The sequence below is a fragment of the Durio zibethinus genome, chromosome 4 (assembly GCF_047325235.1).
Source record: "Durio zibethinus cultivar Kanyao isolate XHJ-2024 chromosome 4, ASM4732523v1, whole genome shotgun sequence".
NCBI lineage: Eukaryota > Viridiplantae > Streptophyta > Magnoliopsida > Malvales > Malvaceae > Durio > Durio zibethinus.
The window spans coordinates 36,256,222-36,278,675 of NC_143165.1; the positions used below are offsets into that span (position 1 = coordinate 36,256,222).

The following is a 22,454-nucleotide window of genomic DNA, read 5'->3' on the forward strand; positions in this document are numbered from 1 at the left end:
AAAAAATAATTATATAAATTAAATTTCGATTCATATTACACTGATTTCACCTATAGTGGATAATGAATCAAAACTGAATTTCCAGGATTCTTCGAGTTTTCTGTCAATGGATGGCAAAAACAAGAAATTTCACCCTGGTTTTGTGAAAAAAAAAAAAATTGATTGATTACAGTTAGAGACAATCTTGTCTACTGATTTTTATTTTATTTTTATATGAATCCATTCCAGGATAAATCTTGCTGGTAAAGTGTAAACATAACAGGGTTTGCAGGTAATCTAAGCCTGCAGGCACCTGCCGTCACAGTCAAGTTTTGATGAGGACCACTTTTATCTCATCCTAGTAGTTTGCCAATCACGTTGCAGATTATAGCCAGTGGATGCTGACTGACCTGAAAGAGCTGATCATGATCAGAATTTTTCAAAGTAATATTTATATATATGAGTGGACCAATCTGCCTTTCCTTTCCTATTCTTGGTTCACCCTCGCTTTCATGAAATGACAGTCGTCACAACCCTAATCTTATTACAGATGCTTGAGTTATATATATATATATATATATATATATATATATATATTCTGCCTACATAATAAAGAAGTTTATGTGCCGACAATCTTTCTAATAATGTTAATTTGGGAATTTGAATATTGATATAGTGTAAAATATTAATAGTTTATATATTTGTATCGTATTTTATATAAAAATTATGTATTATAATTTGTGTTAATATAAAAATATAAAATATATATTTTATTTTGTAAATTTATTTATAATTTTTATTAAAATTTTAAACTACATCACTTTTATATTTTTTATTAGTATTATTTTTATATCGTATCATCATATCATATTTTGAATTATTAAATCAATCTAAAATTTAAAACAATATTAATAATTAATTGAGTTATGCTGCTAACTAACAAATTAATGGAAAGTATAATATATTTATTAAAATATTCCACTTTTATAAGTCAATTTTGCAGTTCACATAGAAATAGTTGGGATCATGATTTAAATTTACATTATGTATTAAATTTAATTTAATTTACCAACAATTTATTTTCGATAATGGTCATTAATTATGAGGATTTTTCATTAAATATATATTTTAGCATTTCTAATTCAAAATATTTAAAATTTCGTTGGAAAACATATATGCTTGATAGTTAAAATTAAAATACTAAGAAAAAATTTATAGATAATGATTAACATTTTTTATTACTTAAATAAAATTAAATAAAATTTTATTTGAATAATTGTTGAAAAGAGATTTAAAGGTGTTATCTTAAAATAATATGATTACGTGACAAAAATCGGATATCCATCCAATTAAATGAAGCAATCCTATGATACAATGAAGCAAAAGTGGGCCATGTGGGTATTATACCAAAACCAGAAGCATTGAATCTGAATAAATATTTTTCTCTTATTAGCATATCATAATCATCATTACAGATAGTGAGGGGTAGCCAAATAGCAAGGCCATGATAGTTGAACCAACCATGACTATGAGAGAAAGCAAAGCAAAGAAAAGCAAAGGAAGCTCTCAAGTATATATGAAAGTGACATTCATTGGAGTCCCCAAATTGCTGCAAAAATACAAAAGAAATTTATTACACAGAATCCCAACTGCTCACGCTAAGGCAAGTGAAGGAATTTTTGCAAGTGCTACTGATAAGTCTGCAGAGAATTAAACATAATATTCCACAGTGCATGAAAGGTACTGTCTCTTGCATTTCAAGCAAAGAGCCTTGGTTAAACCAGTTCAGTCCGCCTTGTTTTCCTCTTTGATTTTGTCCATGGATAGGAAAAACTAAATAGGTAACTACATGTTTCTATAATTCTTGAGGTTTATATTTTATATGCAAAGTGCAATTACTTAATCCTCCATGTCTATGATGATTGAATATGAACAAGAGAAAGATAGGATGAGATAAGGGGATCTTATGCAAAGGAGTCAATCCCTTTACCAATAGAGTAAGTTCCTTGTAACAACAGGCTTGACCAGGATGAACATATGTATTGGTACGTAGCTTGATCAAAATTTATCAAATCATATCTTCGAGTGGGATCAAGAGCTCAAACTGCACCCACTGGTTTAAGGTCAAATGCTTCTCAAAGTTGAGATTCTCAATAAAGCCCGAAAACAGTTTCATGCTTGAAGTAGATGCAATCATTATATCACTCCGCCACCCTTGACTGAATTTACTTTCTTCTGCATGCTTAATTTCTTGGAGTGGAAATGGACCGAATATGGAGTCATACCTAACCTAATATTGAAAAGGAGACAGAGAGAGGAAAGGGAGGGAAAGGAGTGAGAGGAAATATTTTGGAACATTAAAGTTATAAAGCAAATAATTAAAGAAAGCAATCTGCGCTTTTTATCTGCTAAAAAAAGTTGTGTTGGTTGAGTTGCCGAGACTTTTAGAGACTCTAGGTCATAGGTGACTATTATTCATGTCAATCTGACATTGAGAAGATGAGCTCGAAAGCAACTTTTCAAAAGGAGTTATTATTATATACAATTACCGGAATGTGAAGACACTTGAATTCAATCCCAGTATCCCACTTTAATGGCTAACACAAAATCTTTTCCTAGCTAGGGTTCTCAGAGAACTTTAAAGGGCATCCTGAGATTAACTTTCACAATAAAAGTAGAGAACATGACAAAAAAGCTTATGGAAGCGTGTATATATATATATATATATATAATGGTATCATCTTCAAAGTTTGCACATGGTTTTTGCGGTTAGAATTGTTGGATGAAGCAAATCAACAGGCTTTAGTCCACATCATACGTTATCTAATTTAAAAGGAGATTCTCATGAAGCATCTGAATGTAAAGATATCAAATAAAAAGTAAGACCTTTTTAATTGTTGAATGTTTGGATGAGGAGATTGGTAATTGGAATTTAATTAATGAGCAAAGCCTTTAAAAGAAAATTGGGTTAATGATGTTATATAAAGATATAGTTGATGCCCATGAAGACCTTTCATAAATATATATATATCACTAGAACATGTAGTTCCAATGATGTTAACCTGCCGGAGAAGTTTCCAATATCTTCAGATTTTGGATAATTCTGGCACAATATTTCACATTTGGTTTAGCTGCTAAAAAAAAGGTAATAGAATCTATAACTTCACCTTGCTGCAGGAAAGGAAGAGGCATTTATTGAACCTTGATAAGAATCTATCTCTCTGTAAATTATAGTAACCAACTGTCTGCAAATATTTTGGCAGATCTAAATTCCAGGCTTTCCATTAGCTCTGGTTCCTAATTCCTATATGGTGATCATTTAATCCTATATAAGTATAATGTTGGTTATCGGCTCTATACTGCTATACTTATAGAAGTACTTAGTTGTACAAATGAAGAGGGAGAGAAAGGTGGATATGTAGATGGCTAAACTTGCCGTTCACCAGGATAGAACAGATAGCAATCATGGCAGCACAACAGGATCAATCCTCAATGTGTCCCTAGCATATTCATGAATAGTACGGTCACTGTGGAACTTGTATGAGCCAGCTGTGTTCAAAATCGACATTTTTGTCCATCTCTGTTAAAAAATGAACTAAATTAGGACTGTTAGCTATATTTATATAAGTACATATGATGATGGACTATTATCTTACATGCTTTACATAGCAATACCATCTCGCATTCTCATCTTTATGTAATTTTTGCACTCTCCTATAATCCGCAATATGAATCTTAGGAAAGAGAATGAGGATGATTTGATTCCTACAATAACTCTTACAATTGCATGGTTGTGGTTGTATTATGCTTGCATTGTAAAGGAACGCATTTTTATGTTTGCGTTTGAGCACTAATTACAGTATATTTCTACTTGATTTTAGAGCAACAATGACGGACAAATCTATCACAGAAAAGCCTCTATCCGTCGTAGATATAACGTAGTATAAAGAACACAAAAAAAAAAAAAAAATTATGAGCCAGCTAGAATTGTTGAAACTGTGCAATTTGGAACTATTGAGATAAAGGGGCTTTGTATAAAGATCACTCATATATAGATTAACCTTAAGCAGATCATATACATTAGGCAATAATTGAACTAGCTGGGAAACTTCAAAACTGAATTTTGTGTTCGTGCGGAGCTCTGAACTGAGGATCAAAAGTTTAAAACCTCAAAAAAAGAAAGTAAGCAGTTAAGGCAAAGGTAAAAAATATTTTTTACGTTTGCACTTTGAGTTTTAAGTCAGAGGTTAGAACTCGATAGTTAAAAGAAAAGACAAAATAAAAATGTAAGAAACAAATGAGATCCCTTTAATAATAGTTAGATTGCTCTATTTATAAATAAAATATGAGAAATCTGTGAGGCAGAAATAATGATATAATTTTGATATTGTATATACTAGATTTATTCAAAAGTAAACAATACCTTTAATTATTTATCGACAACCTGTAGAGAGATGAGCAATTTACCTTTTAGATCCAAAATACCCATTAACACCCCCACTTGGTTTTTTTTCCTTTTTGGCAAATCCTGCTCAACAGATTTGCATTATTGGCTCAGATATGTCGGGTACTGATGTTTTATGAGGCAACAAAAAGTGTACTCATGTTTTGAGAATATTTACTCAAATCTCATAAGAAATTTATTTGAGATTTATTAGAGATTTATTTGAGATTTGTTAGATATTATTTGATAAACAAAAAGACTTGTAAAAAAAGAATTCTAAAAGAAATATAATTCTTAATAGATAAGTTTGACTTACAAAAAAAAATTGCAAGAGAAAAATTCTAAAAGGAAAATGATTCTTAATAGGCATGTTTGACTTACAATAAAAAAATTTTAAGAGAAAAAAGATTCTTAATTGGTAAATTTATATAGTTATAAATAAGTGAAGTCTCTACAAAGTTTGATATGACAAAAAGATGTAAGAGAGTTGTAGGATTTTATGGGATAGACACCTCATAAAAATATTAGAGCTCTACAACTTATGGATATGTATATTTGTTTGTGAGTGGACTAGAGGAGACTGAGAAAGTCCACATAAATATGATATATGGGAGCATATGGGTATGTGTTTGGTTATATTGAAAAGATACACAAGGGTTTGAGTTTGTATTTGTTTGGGTTGAGAATACTCTATAAGACTAGAAGAAATTGAGAGTGTCTTATGAGTATTGATTGTTAAGTGAGGTTTATGATTTGATGTATGTTTGTAATTCTCTACAACTAAAGGATCTTGTTTCTCATCCGTAGACGTAAGTTGATTGGACCGAATCACGTTAAATTATTATTTTTTGTGTGTTTGATTTATTGTTTGATTTTACTTCCGCTGGTGTGATTAGATTGAAGGCTTTTAGCCCAACAAATAATATCAGAGCTATAGTGTTTCCTAACAAGTGGTATCAGAGCTAAAGGTTCGAAACGTGAAAAGAGTTGAAAATTCAAGATGTGAAAAAAGCCGAAGGTTCGAGACGTAGAAAAGCTGAAAGTTCGAGATGTGAGAAGAGCTAAAGGTTTAATATGTGGGAAGTGCATGATTTGAGACATGAGAAGAAGTAAATCCATAAGAGCTCGATTCAAAAGAAGAGTTCGAGTTTAAGTTTTGAAGATTGAGAATTGATTTGTATGAAGCGTGAAGACACAAGAGAAGAGAAGATGATTGTGAGACTTTCATTGCAGGTGGAGTTAAGCACGTTTAGCATGAAGATAGATGATTGATAGAATTTGAGTCAAGTTGGAGATTATTGAAAATATTGACTCAAATCTCATAAGAGATTTGTTTGGGATTTGTTATAGATTTATTTAAGATTTGTTAGATATTGCTTGATGGACAAGAATAATTCTAGGAGAAAGATGATTCTTAATAAATAAGTTTAACTTGTAAGAGAAGAATTCTAAAAGGAAAGAGATTCTTAATAAGCAATTTTGATTTACAGAAGAAGAATTCTAAGAGGAAAGAGATTTTTAATGGGTAAGTTTGTATAGTTATAAATATGTGAAGTCTTTACAAGGTTTAGTATGAGAAAAAAATGTAAGAGAGTTGTAGGGTTTTGTGGGATAGACATCCTATAGGAGTATTGGAGCTCTACGTCTTATGAGTATGTTTGTTTGTGAGTAGACTAGAAGAGACTAAGATAGTCCATATAGGTATGATGTATAAGAGCATATAAGTATGTGTTTGATTATGTTAAAAATGTGCACAAGGATTTGGGTTTGTGTTTGTGTTTATTTGGGTTGAGAATACTCCATAAGATTAGAGGAGATTGAGAATGTCTTGTGAGTATTGATTGTTAAGTGAGGTTGATGATTTGATGTATGTTTGTAATTCTCTACAATTAATGGATATTATTTCTCATCCATGAATGTAGATTGATTGGATCGAACCTGTCTCTTGTGTATTTAATTTATTATTTTATTTTATTTTCGCTGTGATTGGATTGGAGGCTTTTAATCCAACAACATGATCAGCACACTGAAAAAATCTTCTCTTGGCAATCAATGTAACTGGAAAAATCTTTTCCAACAAGGAAATAATCAGCACAACCATAACCTTCATTTCCTTCCAAAGGATCCAATCAGTTCCTCGTAGCTGTAGGGACCAAAAACACCACTTCTGACATATGGCCTTCACTTCTTCAAACGATGGGTCTGGCACAAACTGTGTAACAGATCAAACCACAAGAAGAGAAGATATTGCAAATAACTTTCACTTGTTTTTTCTCAAATCACACAACTGTTGGACCTATAGTAATTATCTTGGAAAATTATCTTTCTTTTTATTCTTTTAATGAAAAGTTTTTCATGTCATGATGGTTGATATAAAGGTCTTGTACTTGAGCTTCATGATTAAACCATTGTTGGTAACCCACCCAAGTCAAAACCCAATCCCTCTCCGCTGCTTGGGCTTGGTACCCAATGTAAGAACAATGTCTAAAATTAGAAAGCATATAAGAAAACCACAATGCAACAGAAATTCAAACTCTAACGGTCTAAATAAAATAGACTTCCTGTACTTTTGGAGGTTATTGCAAAGGGATTTGCTCTCCTTTTCTGGGGCTCTTCCCATCTGTTTGATCCCCAAAAAAAAAACTGTCTCCCTCTATCATTCTCCCCATTTCCAAAAAATCCTCCCTTTACACACAAATCCAATTCTTTTTGGTTTCCTCCTTGGGTTTGTGTATCAATTTTTTTCCCTTCATATATGTTCAATTCCAAGTTATCCCAGGTACCCTGTTGTTTAATTTGCTTGTATTTGTTTTTTTTTTTTTTGCTTGAATTTCTTTGAATGTGATATAGTTGAGTTCTGGGTCTTCTTTATTGTATAATCTTATTCCTTGTAAATGGAAATGTGTAGGAATTTGCATTTCCCATGAAAGATATCCCAGATAGGTATGCCAATTGTCATGTTTTTGGGCTCATTGTGTTGATGTTAATTGAAGGTTACAAAAATATATCTTCTTTTTGTTTGTTGAGAATCACCTGCTTCTATAAAACAATTGCTTGGTTTCTCGGTACCATTTGTTGAAGAATCAACTTTCAAGGTGTTCCTGTCATTTTCCTTCCTTGGATTTTAGATTCCTAACCAGACAATTTTACTCTTTGACAAAATGTTTGGATTTATGAGAGCCAGGCAGAAGTCAGTGGACCCACCAGCTGCTTGTGGTTCTGGTTCCAGTCCATTTGATTCAGACACTGAAGATAGCAACAAGAACAGTATTACACCTGCTAGAAGAACTTTTCTAAGCCTGTGCTCTTAATCCCCGATTTGAATGATGATGACCATGGAATGAAAGAAGAAAGCAAACTTCAGCATCCACTAGGCCATCACCAGCACGAGATAGAGATAGATACAAGAATGATTTCCGCGACTCTGGAGGACTCCAGAGCCAGACTATGGAAGACCTGGAGAATTATGCTTTCTACAAGGCTTAGGATACAACAAATAGTATTAATAACTGCTTGAAGATCGCTGAGAACATCAGGGAGGATGCTACAAGGACACTTGATACTTTGCATCAGCAAGGACAGCAAATTGAAAGGACCCACATCATGGCAGTTGAGATGGATAAGGATTTGAATCGGGTAAGTTCTATATAGCCTGTACAGATCGGCAGGAGAGGAGGAGACTATAGTTAAAATAATGAAAACATTTGAAACTTATAGCCTGTTTGTTGCAGGATCATTTTGGAAATCGAAATGAAGCAAAGCAATCTGATCAACATGTAAATTGATTTTAACTAGATTCTATAAACTTTGCAAATATCAGGGTGAGAAGCTTTTGAACGGTTTAGGTGGCATGTTCTCTAAGCCATGGAAGCCAAAGAAGACACGAGAAATTAAGGGGCCTGTTATCACCTCAGGTTTTCTTCTAATGCAATTTCTTCAGTTCCTTAGTGTAATAATTATTTAAACTCTTTTGCTTTAGCATGGATGCTAAACTGAAATATAGAAATGTTTGGATGGATGTCAATTGGATTTTACAATGATTTGATTGTTTCATGCATTGCTTTGGCAAACAAGTCATCTAATAAAAGTGAAAACCACAAGAAGCAGAGAGAAAAGTTGGGTCTGGCCCCTGTACCTAAAGCTCAGCCGGGAAGTAGGACACCTCCTCCTGAACCAACTAATGCCATACAGAAAGTTGAGGTTAGTACTATCTTGTGCGTACAAATTTTGGTAAAATTCCGCTATTGCAGTGATATTAATTGGTTATCTAACTCCAGCTTGAGAAGGCAAAGCAAGATGATGCACTTTCAGATCTAAGTAATATCTTGGGTGATCTAAACTGCATGGCTGCCGAGATGGGATCTGAACTTGAAAGGTCTGTTGTCTCGCTCTTATTATGTCCATGTACTTGTTAACTTCTACACTGCTTCAAAATCTGCATTTTAATGTAATTTCCACCCATTCTCAGTTACATACCCTGTCTCATATTATTGTTAAATGATTTGGTAATTGCAGACAAAATAAAGCTCTTGATCATCTCCAAGATGATGTGGATTAACTGAACTCTCGAGTGAAAGGTGCCAACCAACGTGCACGTCATTTGCTTGCCAAGTGAGAGGTTGCATAGCTTACCAAATTTGCTTCACATAACTGTATGAAGTTTTAACATTTCTTTTTCCATTTTCTCTCCCATCCGGACCATACATTTGTCATTACTGATCTACTCAATTGGTATAAATGGAATGATACAAGAATTTTCTTCATGGTGCCCTTCACACATAATCTTTCGTCTTGTATTTCATATCTCCTCACTTTTCAAGGAAGTCCAGCCCCTTCCTGAGGCAGCTCGATTCCTAGCACGCGAAACAAAACCAAGAACATAGCCAACAAAACCGCCGAGCACCAAGACACTACCACCCCAGACATAACGTGAAAATGAGTACTGCATCACCTCATCCTTAAGGGCTGCACCAACTTTACCACTGTCACTGTCACCACCATTAATAACTTGCCCAGATGCTAAAATCTCAACCATGTCATGCACCTCCCCATCATGGTTTCCTACGAAAGAAAGTATAAGCTTCTCTTTTGTAGCAACCAATCTAGTGTACCCAAACTCACCCGTGCGGTACAAAGACCTCTTGGGTTGTGGGAAGACTGGATCATGTGGATGGTCTGGTCTAGGTTCCCAAGTTGGTTGCCAGTCTTGTCCAGCCATCCCAATCACAACATGGACAGGTAATGCCTCCCAGCCTTCCCACTTTAGCCCCATGCTTCCACACGTAAAGTTCTTCAGTGGACAAAACCTCTCGTACCGGTGGACATGGCCCCATAATGCAAGGGTCACATTGTTTTTCACGAACAAAGGTTCCAAATGCTCAAGCATTCTCTCCCTCAATGGGGCATCTCTACTTTCATAGCTTGTAGTGTACATTGGTCTATGCCCTTGAACTACAACAAAAGGGGTCTTTGTCCGATCAACTGACTCTAGATCATGCTTCAGAAAATTATATTGGCTGCTTCCAGGGAGGAAATTGGTTTCAGTTGACATGTAAACAAAATGAACTGGCCCCATATCAAATGAGTAGTAAAGGTTTCGTGTAGCTGGAGCAAGGGTTCCAGTTGGTTCTGAAGAGTTGCCAGGCATATTGAATCTAAGGCTGTATGGCACCCCACATTCACCACCGCCATCTGTTCCATAAATTGTATTGGACCACTCAGGTTTCCAAGGCTGTGAAGGCCAATCATATTCATGATTACCAATGCACACATGATATGGCACCTTGGAGGCAACAGGCTCAATTAAGTTGAAAAATTCATCCCACAACCATGAGTAGCCTCTTGCATAGCTGATATCCCCAATATGAGAAATGAAAATAGGCTTGTCTCCAATAGCTTCAATGTCACGTAGGATCCACTTAATGGTTGATATGCTTTCATCTTGTGTACGACTAAAGGTTAAGTATGGTGTAGCAGTTCCCATGTCTCCAAATAGGAAGGCTGTTGTTTCGTTTAAACTTGTGTCCCAAGAGACAAAGCTGCGTGTACTGCTCCAACCTTTAGACTCGCTTCCAACCTATGATAGAATAGTTGTTCTTTCTTAGAAGGTGCAAAACAGGGTAATGCAAGTGACCATCTAACCTAAAGTTGAATTGAGAGTGCACTATGTGTTCAAGTGAAAAAGGGTTTTGCACTTTTGCTAATTCCCAACAAGTAACGACGATACAACATAATAGAAATTAACAAGATAAATATATGAATCACACGTAACATAGACATGAATTAACTTGAATGGATAATTCTATGCAACTGTCAAACTCAAAGCACTAGACTTGGCGGTAACTAGCCACTTACCAAAAGCACTAGATCAATGTTCAAACTCAAACCTAGTGATGAAAAGTGAACTCCCTATACAAGCCACTAAATGGCAAAGAAATGAAAAACAAAGCAAATCTTATGGTAATGCAACAGCCAACAAAACAATGTAATCCACCAATACGAGCAGCTCAGTATTTTCCCACAGCCATTTTCAAACACTATATTTAGCTATTGAAAAATGAACCCTTTTTAGTCACAGCAGAATCTAGTTGAACATTTCCAAATGTAGCAACAAATATGCCTGCTTTTTTATTACCAAAAGTAAAATACCATAACTGATTATCAATGCTATAATCACCAAGAAAATATAGTTAGACATGGTAATTTGTGAATTCATGTTTTCATGTCCTGTTTCATGTCAAAATATAGTTAGACATGGTAATTCGTGTTTTCGTATCATTGCTTCATGTCAGGTTTGACACGTGTAATAACAAGAATTATTAAAACAGAAACACAGATATCAATAGTTAATCAACATGATCCAGATTACAAAACTGCTAAAAAAACTGTTAATCAGAAAGAGCAACATAAAAACAAATAGTTAAAAATCCCAAAAAATTACCAAATTTACCTGATAATAGTATTTGATCCCACCCTTTAAACCCTTCATAACCGCGTCAAATATCCAACCAGGATCTCTCCAGCCAACGCTCTCATTAGCTGGGCCATGACACATGTCTTCCCTCTCATACCTCACCGCACTTGCCACCGCCACGCCACCTTCCCACTCTCCTTCCCTCTCCCCATACCTCACGTGCCTCTCCGCAGGGTCCTCCGCTACGAACATCACCCGCATCTCCCCTTCCCGACCAGTCAACGCCAAGTGGATCTGCTCCGGTCCACGACCCGACTCGAACCCCACCCTCTCCGACTCCACCAACAAATGATGTGTAACCGGGAGAGGATTATGATCCTGATCGTGGAGGTCCGGGTTGACCTCGGATTCGGTCCAGCGGAAGATTCGGAAGGAGTAGTTAGAGCGGAGGGAGGTGAGAGGTAGAGAAATGGATCCCGACCCTGATTCCCAATTTGGGGAAGAGGAAAGGAATTTGTAACCGATGAAGTTGTCGTGGGTTGAGTCGGGGGGTGAGTAGAGACCGAGCCAGTCGAGCTTCGATGGTGACTCGATACCGGACCATCGGATGAGAACCTGGTCGCCAGATTTGGACAGGATTTTTGGAGTTACAGAGAGGATGAGTTTGGATTGGGTTTGGGAGAGAAGAGAAAGAAGGAAGAAGAAAAGCAGGATCATGGCCGATGATGGCAGAGAAACGATGAGGATAGCTGTAAGAAGGAAAAACTGAAGTATGGGCGTTGAATAATTTTTTTTTTTTAAATATATATTTTAACTTTTCTTTTAAAAAAAGATCTCACCTATTTAACTCACTTAAAATATTTTAGCCTTTCAAATTAATAATTACTATATTACATCATATATGTTACAATAAAATATATTATTAGTCATTTAATTAGAATTGTGTTTTTAAAATAATTATTAAATTATTAAAATTTTTTATTTAATAACTTTAATTTTAATAAATATTTTTTTATCACTTAATCGTTAATATTTATCGACATACTAATGTAACATTATTATGTTAACTATCAAACATCATATTATATTATTAAATATTTTTTACTTAATTATATGTCACATAAAATATCATGTGATATGATAATATCACGTGAACACAATCGTTAATATATAATTTTTACATCAACGCATTATTAAAAATTAATATTTAAATGATAAAAAATATTTATAATTAAATTTTAAAAATTAATAATTATGCAATCATTTTAAAGACATTCGTGTAGTTGGATGACTAATTATATATTTGACCCATTTTTATCCTATTTATTCTCCTAAAATAGAATGGATTGAGGGTTGAGAATGATATGAAATATTATTTTAAAAATGAATTGATATAGAATAATAAACATGTATCATCAAATTGTCACACAAAAAAAATCTAAATAAAATGTGATTGGGGTTGATGGATTGCTGGAGTCAAGCAATCTCAAATACTTAAAAAAAAAAAGAAAATCTAAATAAAATGAATAGTGAAAATTAAGGTGGGAATTAGGTTGTTTTCTAAAAGAACACATTCAATAACAAAGCATAGTTCTTATAATTTCTTTTACAAGTATAATCACCCAATAAACTTCGAATATCTTGTCATCAATGGTACCCATTGATTACTACATGATGAGCAATTTAGCCAAGATATTTGGTAATGGTTGCACCCTTTGATCGATTAAGCCAAGTTTTTTGGTACACGTTCAGATTGTTATTTATACTATTCCTCTGCTGTAGTTGGGTTCTGGCTGAAAAAATGGAACAGGGATTTGCAGAAGATAAAAAGACTGGGAGTGGACAATCAATGAAAGTTCAGATTCTGTTTGCTCCATATTTCTACCTTCCTGTAATAAATAGCAAAAAAAAAAAACATTTATTATGTCTGCAATTGCACCAAAGGCCTCGGATTGTCAGCAACAGGCTTGAAAAAACTATCAGGAAAGCTTTAAAACCCTGTCTGATAGTTACTGTTTTACAGGGCTACTTTTCTGATAACTTTTGCAATGGTTGGAATGGGATAAGTTAGTAGATTCACAGGGCTGATGGGTTAAAAACTTGTGCGGTATCTTAGTTATGTGGCCGTACACCTACAAAAATACGTGATTGATTTGATGAGAAATAATGAAAATTGCCTCCCTATAGCTATAGATTATTTGTTTTCCTTTGTCAAATTATATCCCTTCAGGTTTGTCTTGCCTTGCATTTAAGCACTCCCTTCCATCGCCATCTTTGCGTCTCTCATCTCAGGACAATCCCTTTTTAAGTCTGTCACGAAACCAGCAAAGCAGAGAAGAAAAATCCCAATCGCCATGTCTTGGTACAGCCTTTTGATCTTCATGCTTCTCCTCCTCCTCCAACCCTCCACCCAAACTCTGACACGAACTTCTCCAAGAAACCACCAGCTCCATCGCCAGCTACATGACTCCAAGTTCGGTTCTTGTGATTCTTTCTCTGGCGCACAGCAACGTTCTTTGTGTTTTCAGCTTGAAAGAATCCACAAATTGCAACCTGTCTTGCCATCATTGCCACCACCATCCCAAGTCAATGAAATTGATCCAAGATATGGTGTGGAGAAGAGACTTGTCCCCTCAGGGCCCAACCCTCTTCACAACTGAAGAGCTTAACTCATTACGTCTCTGAATTACCCACCATTCTGTCCATACACACCGTCTTTTCTATCTAGTACCTATATTTTAGCCAAGATTTTGCTTTCTTTGCAATTCTTGTTACCTTTCATGCATGGAGTTTATATACAGCCAGCCCTTCTCAAATTTTATTAGTATTAGACATTAGCTAATTTCTTGTTCTGTTTTTTACACTGTTTCTTTAACGACGATTGCTATTTCCATACTTGTTTTTGTAGTTCTATCCTATAACTTTTGGTGACGAAAAGAGACAGTACTGAAGGCAGCAAAAACAAGCAAGGAATTGGCGTACCGTCGCTGTTTCTTAATCACTATAATCTATGGTTCAAAGGAGGAAGAAGGATCCCAGAAGTGGTGGGGGAGTTGAATTTCAAGAGAAACCCATGAGTTTCATTAATTGACTTTCGAACCGTGAAGGGAGAGATATTTTTAGCGTTTTGCATTAAATATGTTGATGTAGCCTTGTGTTGAAAAACAGGCAACGGGGTTGAATCTATGACCATATATGCTATAAATTTTTCTTGTGAAAGTTTGCTTTTTTTACTGTTAGCATCAATAATTTACTTGTTACTATTTTTTTTTTCTCTCATTGTTCTTTTGGTTGAATTAGCTATTGATTTCCAACTACTATCCCCTATCATGATCAGCCAAACATTATTAATCTACTAATCTAGAGTCTTTAGTCACATTATAAGGCTATAAATTGATTTTGAATGTGAAATTCTATTTAAATGGTTCACTTTTTTTATCAAGAAATTAATTTTTATAAAGTTGGGATTCGATTTTTCGAAAGTCTTGACTTCATTTGTGAAAATATATATAAAGATTGATTTTTAATTGGGTTAATAAATAAGGTGGATAATGGCTGGAAAAAGTTCTTTTGATGTAGGAAATTAATGAATGTGGAAAATTGAAAAAGGCTAGGTTGATTAGCATTATCATGCTAATTTTTTCATTTAGCTTAATTATAAGTAGTAAAATATTTTAGTCTCTCTCTTTTAAGAGCTCATTTGGAAGGGTAATAAGATTAATTTTGATGAGATTAAAAATAGTAATGAAGGTAAAATTAATTATTATAGCAACGAAATTAAAATCAGTGATAATATATATGTTTAGATGTAAAAACAACTATAACAGTGAGGTGAATTGTAGTGAAAAAAATATTTATTAAGGATACTAAAATAAAATTTATACGCAATAAAAATTTTAAATGATTTAACATTTATAAAATTAATAAATAATTAAAAAATTATGTTTATATTTATTGATAAATAATAATATATCAAATAATATTTTTATTATATTACATTAATAAAATTATTTATTATTTCTAAATAAAAATGAAATAAGAAAAATTATTAAAAAAAGATATTTTAATAATTATAAAATTATGTAAAAGGTAAAAATAAAATAAAAAAAAAGTGGCCAGTTGGCCATTGTTAGCCACTGGAGGTTTACTCCTCAATGGCTAAAAATCACAAAATACACTAAATGTTTTAACATCCAAAAAGGTGCAAGATTCAGTTGACACGAAGTTTTATAGTAGTTGATTGCCCATTAGAGGTCCGATTGATTCCAAACGAAGCCCAAATCTTAATATCTAAATCTAAAAGATCATCAATCTTAGTTCAAACCTTTCAATTCATAATGCAAAAGAAAAAAAAATCAATTCAAAAGTTATATTTTTAAGATTTCATTTAGCAGGTTTTTTATTTTTTATAAAAAACAAAAATTAAAAAGAAAAAGCATCTATAAAATTAACCTTAATCTTTATCAGATGTACCAACACACAATATTATTGTAATATACAATTTTTTTATATAAAAAAATCGTAATTTGAAAATAAAAATTTTGTAAGAATTGAAATCCCAACAAATTGTCAAGATAAAAAAAATATTGTTATTTTTCGCTTTTTATAATAAACAAAATATAGAAACACAAAAGGAAAAAAATGTGAAAAAGGTTATGCTGTCTAGAGTTGACATCGAGTCGGGTTCGGGATGGGTTTTGTTCACTTCAAATTCGATTTTATCCGAAATTTTTTTTATTTTTTCATACCCGAACCTGAAACTCGACTTGATACTATATAAATCGTATCCGATCCGACTCAAAATTAATGAAATATTTATTTTTTAAATATAAATATTTATAAATATCATTATATAAATATATATAAATAAAAATTTAAAAAATTAATTAAAAAATAATTTTTTATATAATATCGGATCAGATAGGATTTGCCTTAAACCTGAATTTGATCTGAATCTGATTGTTTCTTAACCTTATTCGATTCGATCCGAAATCTAAATTTCAAAAAAAAAAATTAATCTCATAAGATCGGGTCATAATCGGATCATATCGAAATCCATCGAAAATGGATTAGATTGTCATCCTAGTGTTGCCCTTATAAATACAAAATAATATATATTAAAAAAATGAAAGATAGAAAATTTCATTTTATGTTTTGAAATTATTATTTGATTTTTGTTAGTTTGTTTTTCTTCCCAAAATTGGTGGTAAAAAAAAACAAAAACAAAAACAAAGAGTTAAAAAATGAAAATTTTAATTTAAAATGGATAATGACTAAAACAAATACTAATAAAAATAACAATTAATTTTTTTTTAAACTAAATTCCTCGAACTGACTTACTTGTCAGAAAGGAGTAAACAAAAACCAAACCGACAAAATAGCCGCTGGGAATCCCAACAAACTGCTGCAGTTAAAAGCATGTAAGAAACCGGGCCCACAGTTCTCCGTATCAAGCAATTAAAAAATAAAATAAAATAACTGATGAAAGATAAAGCTGAATTACTTCCGACACAGTTTCAACCAAAAATCTGTGAACCCGGATTTCAACTTGACAAATTTTACCTTTTAACTTGGATTGTATTTGCCAAGACGCTGGTTCATCAAATTCTCTGACAATGGAAATCTTAAGTTTTACCCACTTTTTCTTGTCTCCAGCTTCTCTTGCCATTAGTGAATGACTGGCTTTAAGGACAAGTGTATCGATAACTTAATTTGAAAGATATTATTTATTTTAATTTAAAATTTTAAAATTTTATTTTATAAAATATATTTTTAAAATATAAATATAAATTTATATATATTATAATAAATTTTTATTTCTTATTAAAGTATCATAAACTTTTTTATAAAATTTAATTTCTTCGTGAAACTCAATATAAAACTCAAATAAAATTACAAAATTTGAGTCATATTAGATATTAAAATTTTGAAAATAATTTCGACTTTATGATACCTAACTTTCGTATAATTAATGACTGTTTTAATACAATTTATAAATATCTATATTCAGTTTGCTATATATTATTTATTTTAATAAAAAATCTTATAATTTTACCATGTCCCTCACAAATATAAATTTATATCTTTTTATATATAGCATAACAAATCCTCACAATCTTCTTACATGAGATTAAAGTGTCACATTGTAAATATTTAGGTTATTCAGGAATTGAAGGTTGATTCTGAATCAACATATTTCGATACCCAAGTTTCAGCATCTACTGATGTACAATTTTTTTTCAAAAAAAAAGAAAAAATGGGGGTTGGGGGGATTTTGATAGGATGCAAACAGATAGAAGAAGCACTGTCATCACAACAAAGTGACAATAAAAGTGCAGGCTTCTGGTTTGTTTAACAAGAAGCTACTAGCAACGGGGGAGCATCTGAACTTGTCCTATTATAGAAATTGCAGGCTCACGTCACCAAAGTTGAACTCAGAAGAGCTCAGAAATGACAACAAGCTATACAAATGTTGACAAAGATGCAAATCTAAGGTGCATGATTACAAAATTCAAAAATGGACATGAAAAACTACATGATATAACAAGTTGTTTGCCAGTTACATGGTCTGCCCAGAAGAAACTGGTGTTCCTGTTAATCAGCCGAATATGATTTCCCCAGCATAATCCAATTGCTTGTCTAACTTGTCCAAAGTAAAGTGTATTTCCTCCATTTGTAGGTGAGTTTCGTCCCCAGCAATAAACTAATGAACTATCCCATTGATCTTGACAGAACAGCAACCTGGTACCTTGTTCACCCCTCGGCTTTTCATCATCTGTTTTATTCTTTTGGCCTCGTAATGTTTCCCTGACGCTGGATACAGATTTGAGAGCAAAACATATACCCCACTATGATCTTCTAGCTCCATGAGTTTCTCAGCAGCTACCTCAGCCTGTTTGGTTTGTCCATAACTACAGCAGGGACTCCGCAATGGTCTCCAGGCAATGGCTTCATCAGAGGGATTGCTTGAATCCGGTAGTCTGTTAATTATTTGATTTGCTTCTTCAAAGAGCCCGCTTCGGGTAAGTAGGTCAATCATACAGCCAAAATGTTCACTTTTAGGCTTAATGTTGTACACATTACGCATCCTATCCAGCACCCTTAGACCTTCAAACGCCATGCCAGAATAACTACAAGCACTAAAAACAGCAATAAAAGTAACGTCATCAGGACTGACTCCATCCTTCTCCATTTTCCTAAACAGTTCAAGTGCACTTTCTCCGTCCCCATGCATTGCCATCCCAGAAATCATTACATTCCGGCTTACAACATCTCTTTGCTGCATTTCATCAAACAACATTTTAGCCATGTCCAAATTCCCACATTTTGCATGCATATCTACAAGACAGTACTCAAACGAAGACTCATTGGAAACTTTTGTTGATCCAGATATTTATGAATCCAAATTCCAGTATCTAAAGCATCTAAATGACCACAGGCACAAAGAATATTCACAAATATAGCCTCATCAGGCTCTATATCACTCATTTGCATTAGCCTGAACATATAAAGACCCTCTCTAAAACAATTATTTTTTCCATATCCAGATATCATAGCACCCCAAATTCCTCTATCCTTCACTGGAGCCTCATCAAAAAGCAATCTTGCAGTGTCAATGTCAGCCATTTGCCCATGCCCAACAAATCATAACTGTCCATGAAACAACATCTAGTACAGGAATCTCTTCAAAAATGTACCTTGCTACTTCCATATTATCAAATCCACAGTACATAGAAATCAAAGCATTACCCACAAAAATATCAAACGCAAAACCCAGTTTCAAGCAATGACCATAAACCAGTTCTCCCAAGTAAAAATATTGTAACTTTGCACAAGCTTTTAACACATAAGGCAAAGCATAACTATCAGGGTACATTCCATTATTCAACATGTTAGTGTAAAACTGGATGCTTTTAAAGATTTCACCTTTGAGAAAGAAAGTTTTGATCATGGTGTTGCAGATACAAATTGTGGGGCTCTGAATGTTTTGGAAGAGGTTCCAGGCATAGGTAAGGCTTCCATGATTTGGGTTTGCACAGAAAGCTACGAGCCTGCTTAAAGCAAAGTTGTTGGTGCCAAGACCACATGTGACTGCCTGTGCACGAGCTAGCTTTAGCTGGTTCATGTTCTTGCATTTCTCCAACAGTTTTAGGCATCTCTTGCTACTGCTTGACATGAGCTTGTCGAGCAGCTTAGTTTTGTCTACTAGAAAAGCAAAGCTTGGACACTTCTATCACTGTTTTTTGGATTTCGCCTTGGCCTTTTCTAAATTTTAATAAATTTTAAAATTTATCCACCATTAATAAATGCTTTAATCGCTCGGTAGGAGGCCTTGAGTTAGACTCTCAATGAAAGCAGTAGCATTTTTTGGAGCTTACTTTTTTTAAGCTTTGCCTGTCAGAGTCCAAAAACAAACCCAAGACAGAGTCATAAACATACTCTCTTGATAAAAAATGGATTAACTTTTTCATTTTTTGTTCAATCAAACTGATTATGATATAGTTTTAAACTGATACGCAGAGTGATAAACATAATAATACTATCAAGCACATACTCTCCTGACAACAAACTGATTAACTTTTTCCTTTTCTTGTCAATCAAATTGATCAAACTGATTATCATATAGTTTTTTACTGATACTTTATCCCTTGAAAACTACAGGATAATCTGGGTTTTTTTTCCCCAAAGATAATGAGTTATTTGTTCTTATCACTTTTTAACCCACTTCTAATATATCTATATATATATATATATATATATATATATATATGTGATTAAGCAAATTCCATTATCACCACTTCTTCTTTGTAATTTTTAGATTCTGCAATTATGGATTTCAAAAGCATTGTCTGTTCCATAATCGTTCTCTCATGGTTGTCATTTTCAGTTGCACAAAATGTGAAAGTTGTTATTAAAGGAGCAACTTTAATTGCTAAAACAGATGATAACTTCGTATGTGTGACATTGGATTTGTGGCCTTCTGACAAATGTAACTATGATCAATGTCCTTGGGGAAAGGCTGGAATTTTCAATCTGGTAATGAATTATTCTTTAACATATTTGAGTATACAAAAACTATGTATTTTACATATAATTTGATTTTTTTTTTTTTGACATTATGGATTTGCAAAACAAGATTCTAGCAAAGCTGGAAAAGTTAGGACTGCCCCCCTATCAAGAAAAAAGAAGATGGTTTATTTGGATTCTCCGAAGGGTGCCTTTCCACTGAGAGATGGGATGAGTTGAATAACTTGTTCAGTCGAACCGGGCATATACTTCAAAGTCTTTAACCACTGGTATTGGTTTTTAATTTTCGAAACATTAACTATGATCCCTATTAACTTCACACTTTTAGTGCAAAGCTTACATTTGGCTTGAATGCTTTCATCGGAAGAACAAAGTCTAAAACTGAGAAGACTCTTTGGATTGGTGATTGGCAATCAGAAAATACTCGAGATCTGATGAAGTATACTATTTTCAAAGGATACAAAATTGATTCATATGAATTTTGTAACTAAGATTAGTACCTGAAGCTTTATATAAGATTGATTTTTACATATACTTTTGGTCCAAAATTTGATCAACTTATGTTGTCAGGAAATGAACTCGGTGGATCTGGGGTAGGTGCAAGGGTTGAGGCTGAACAATATGCCAAAGATGTTATAGCACTCAAGAATTTGGTGAAAGAGTTGTATCCTGATCCTAAAACTCAACCAAAGGTTTTAGCTCCTGGTGGCTGTTATGAGGAGGAATGGTTTAATACCTTCCTGCTAGTCACTGGACAAGGAGTTCTTGATGGAACTACACACCACATCTACAACCTTGGATCTGGAATATATATAGATGTCTTAGTTCAATGTTTTCCTGAAAAGTATTGATTTTTTTTTTTTTTTTAATTTGAATGATGCAATGCGGGTAATGATTCAGACCTGATTACCAGGATTCAAGATCCATTTTACCTTAGCCGAATTGCTCAAACATTTAAAGATGTTTCAAATGCTGTCAATAAGTTTGCACCATGGTCACCAGGATGGGTTTCTGAATCAGGTGGAGCTTATAACAGCGGTGACAAACATGTATCCCATACCTTTGCCAATGGATTTTGGTAACTTTTTTCTTCTTATTTCTCTCAGCCACTAAATTTGTCTATGTAGATTAACAATTGGTGATTAAACTTCTAACTTTAAACAGGTATATAGACCAGTTGGGGATGACGTCAACCTACAATCAAAAGGTTTATTGTAGATAAGCTTTCATTGGTGGAAACTATGCTTTCCTCAATACTACAACATTTATTCCCAATCCTGATTATTATGGGTCAATTTCCTGCTAAATCTCTAGCTATTTCATCGTTCTGGTTGTAAATTTTGTTGCATTAACATTTCTTCTGCTTGATTTGTTCTGCCAGTGCACTTTTATGGCACCGGTTTATGGGAAGTAAGGTACTCGCTGTTAGTCAGGATGTTACTCCAAATTTGGTTGTATATTCATTGTGCAAAGAAAAAGGTAAGAAAAAGAATCTGTTTCCACGCTTTTGATTTCCTTTTCTCACTAAAAACATTGGATAATTGTTATTATTATTATTATAATTATTATTTTGGTTGGGCAGCCTGGGATTTGTCTCGCTTTGATCAACTTGTCAAAACATTGTTCTCTCGATGTCACCCTTTCAAATGATGAAAATTTGTATGCTGTCAGACGTAATTTAGAATCTACAAATGCTGTGAGGCCTAATGCTGATTTCAAAGGCTACCAGAAGAAAGAAGAGTACCATTTGACTCCCAAAGATGGAAATATCCAAAGTGATGTTGTGTTATTTAATGGAACTCCATTGAAGCTGACAGATTCATTGGACATTCCTGCAATGAATCCGAAGCTTGTTGATGCTTCCTCTCCGATCACTGTTGCAGCTCATTCAATCGTCTTTGTAACTATCAGAGACTTCCATGCCCCAACTTGTGCTTAGTTATCATTTCCATATTTATTACCTTTTGCTTATTAATTCTTTTAGACAATGTTTAAACCTTTGGAATTTGGTTAAATTTATTGTTATTCTTATTATAAAGGAAACAAGATTCTTCTGAAAACTTTAGGGGAAAGAAGCCTTAAAGCTGTTTA

General features: G+C 33.5%; 2 protein-coding genes and 2 pseudogenes across 3 annotated transcripts; 2 read left to right on the plus strand and 2 right to left on the minus strand.

Moving 5' to 3' along the window:
- Window positions 1–7,229: 7,229 nt before the first annotated feature.
- Window positions 7,230–8,387, plus strand: LOC111287848 (putative SNAP25 homologous protein SNAP30; annotated as a pseudogene). The gene is made up of 2 exons (XR_016341830.1): window positions 7,230–8,059; window positions 8,244–8,387. The product of XR_016341830.1 is annotated as a putative SNAP25 homologous protein SNAP30 (transcript).
- A 97-nt stretch (window positions 8,388–8,484) lies between these two features.
- On the minus strand, window positions 8,485–12,114 carry PAP9 (purple acid phosphatase 9). Its single transcript, XM_022878522.2, has 2 exons — window positions 11,373–12,114; window positions 8,485–10,499 (listed from the first exon to the last, which is right to left on the minus strand). The coding sequence occupies exons 1-2, from the start codon at window positions 12,051–12,053 to the stop codon at window positions 9,222–9,224; spliced, it is 1,959 nt and encodes a 652-aa protein (XP_022734257.1). The 5' UTR covers window positions 12,054–12,114; the 3' UTR covers window positions 8,485–9,221.
- A 1,096-nt stretch (window positions 12,115–13,210) lies between these two features.
- Window positions 13,211–14,577, plus strand: LOC111288467 (CLAVATA3/ESR (CLE)-related protein 10-like). Its single transcript, XM_022879371.2, has one exon. The coding sequence runs from the start codon at window positions 13,691–13,693 to the stop codon at window positions 13,994–13,996; it is 306 nt and encodes a 101-aa protein (XP_022735106.1). The 5' UTR covers window positions 13,211–13,690; the 3' UTR covers window positions 13,997–14,577.
- Window positions 14,578–17,459: 2,882 nt separating this feature from the next.
- LOC111288318 (pentatricopeptide repeat-containing protein At1g08070, chloroplastic pseudogene) lies at window positions 17,460–19,682 on the minus strand (annotated as a pseudogene).
- Window positions 19,683–22,454: the final 2,772 nt, after the last annotated feature.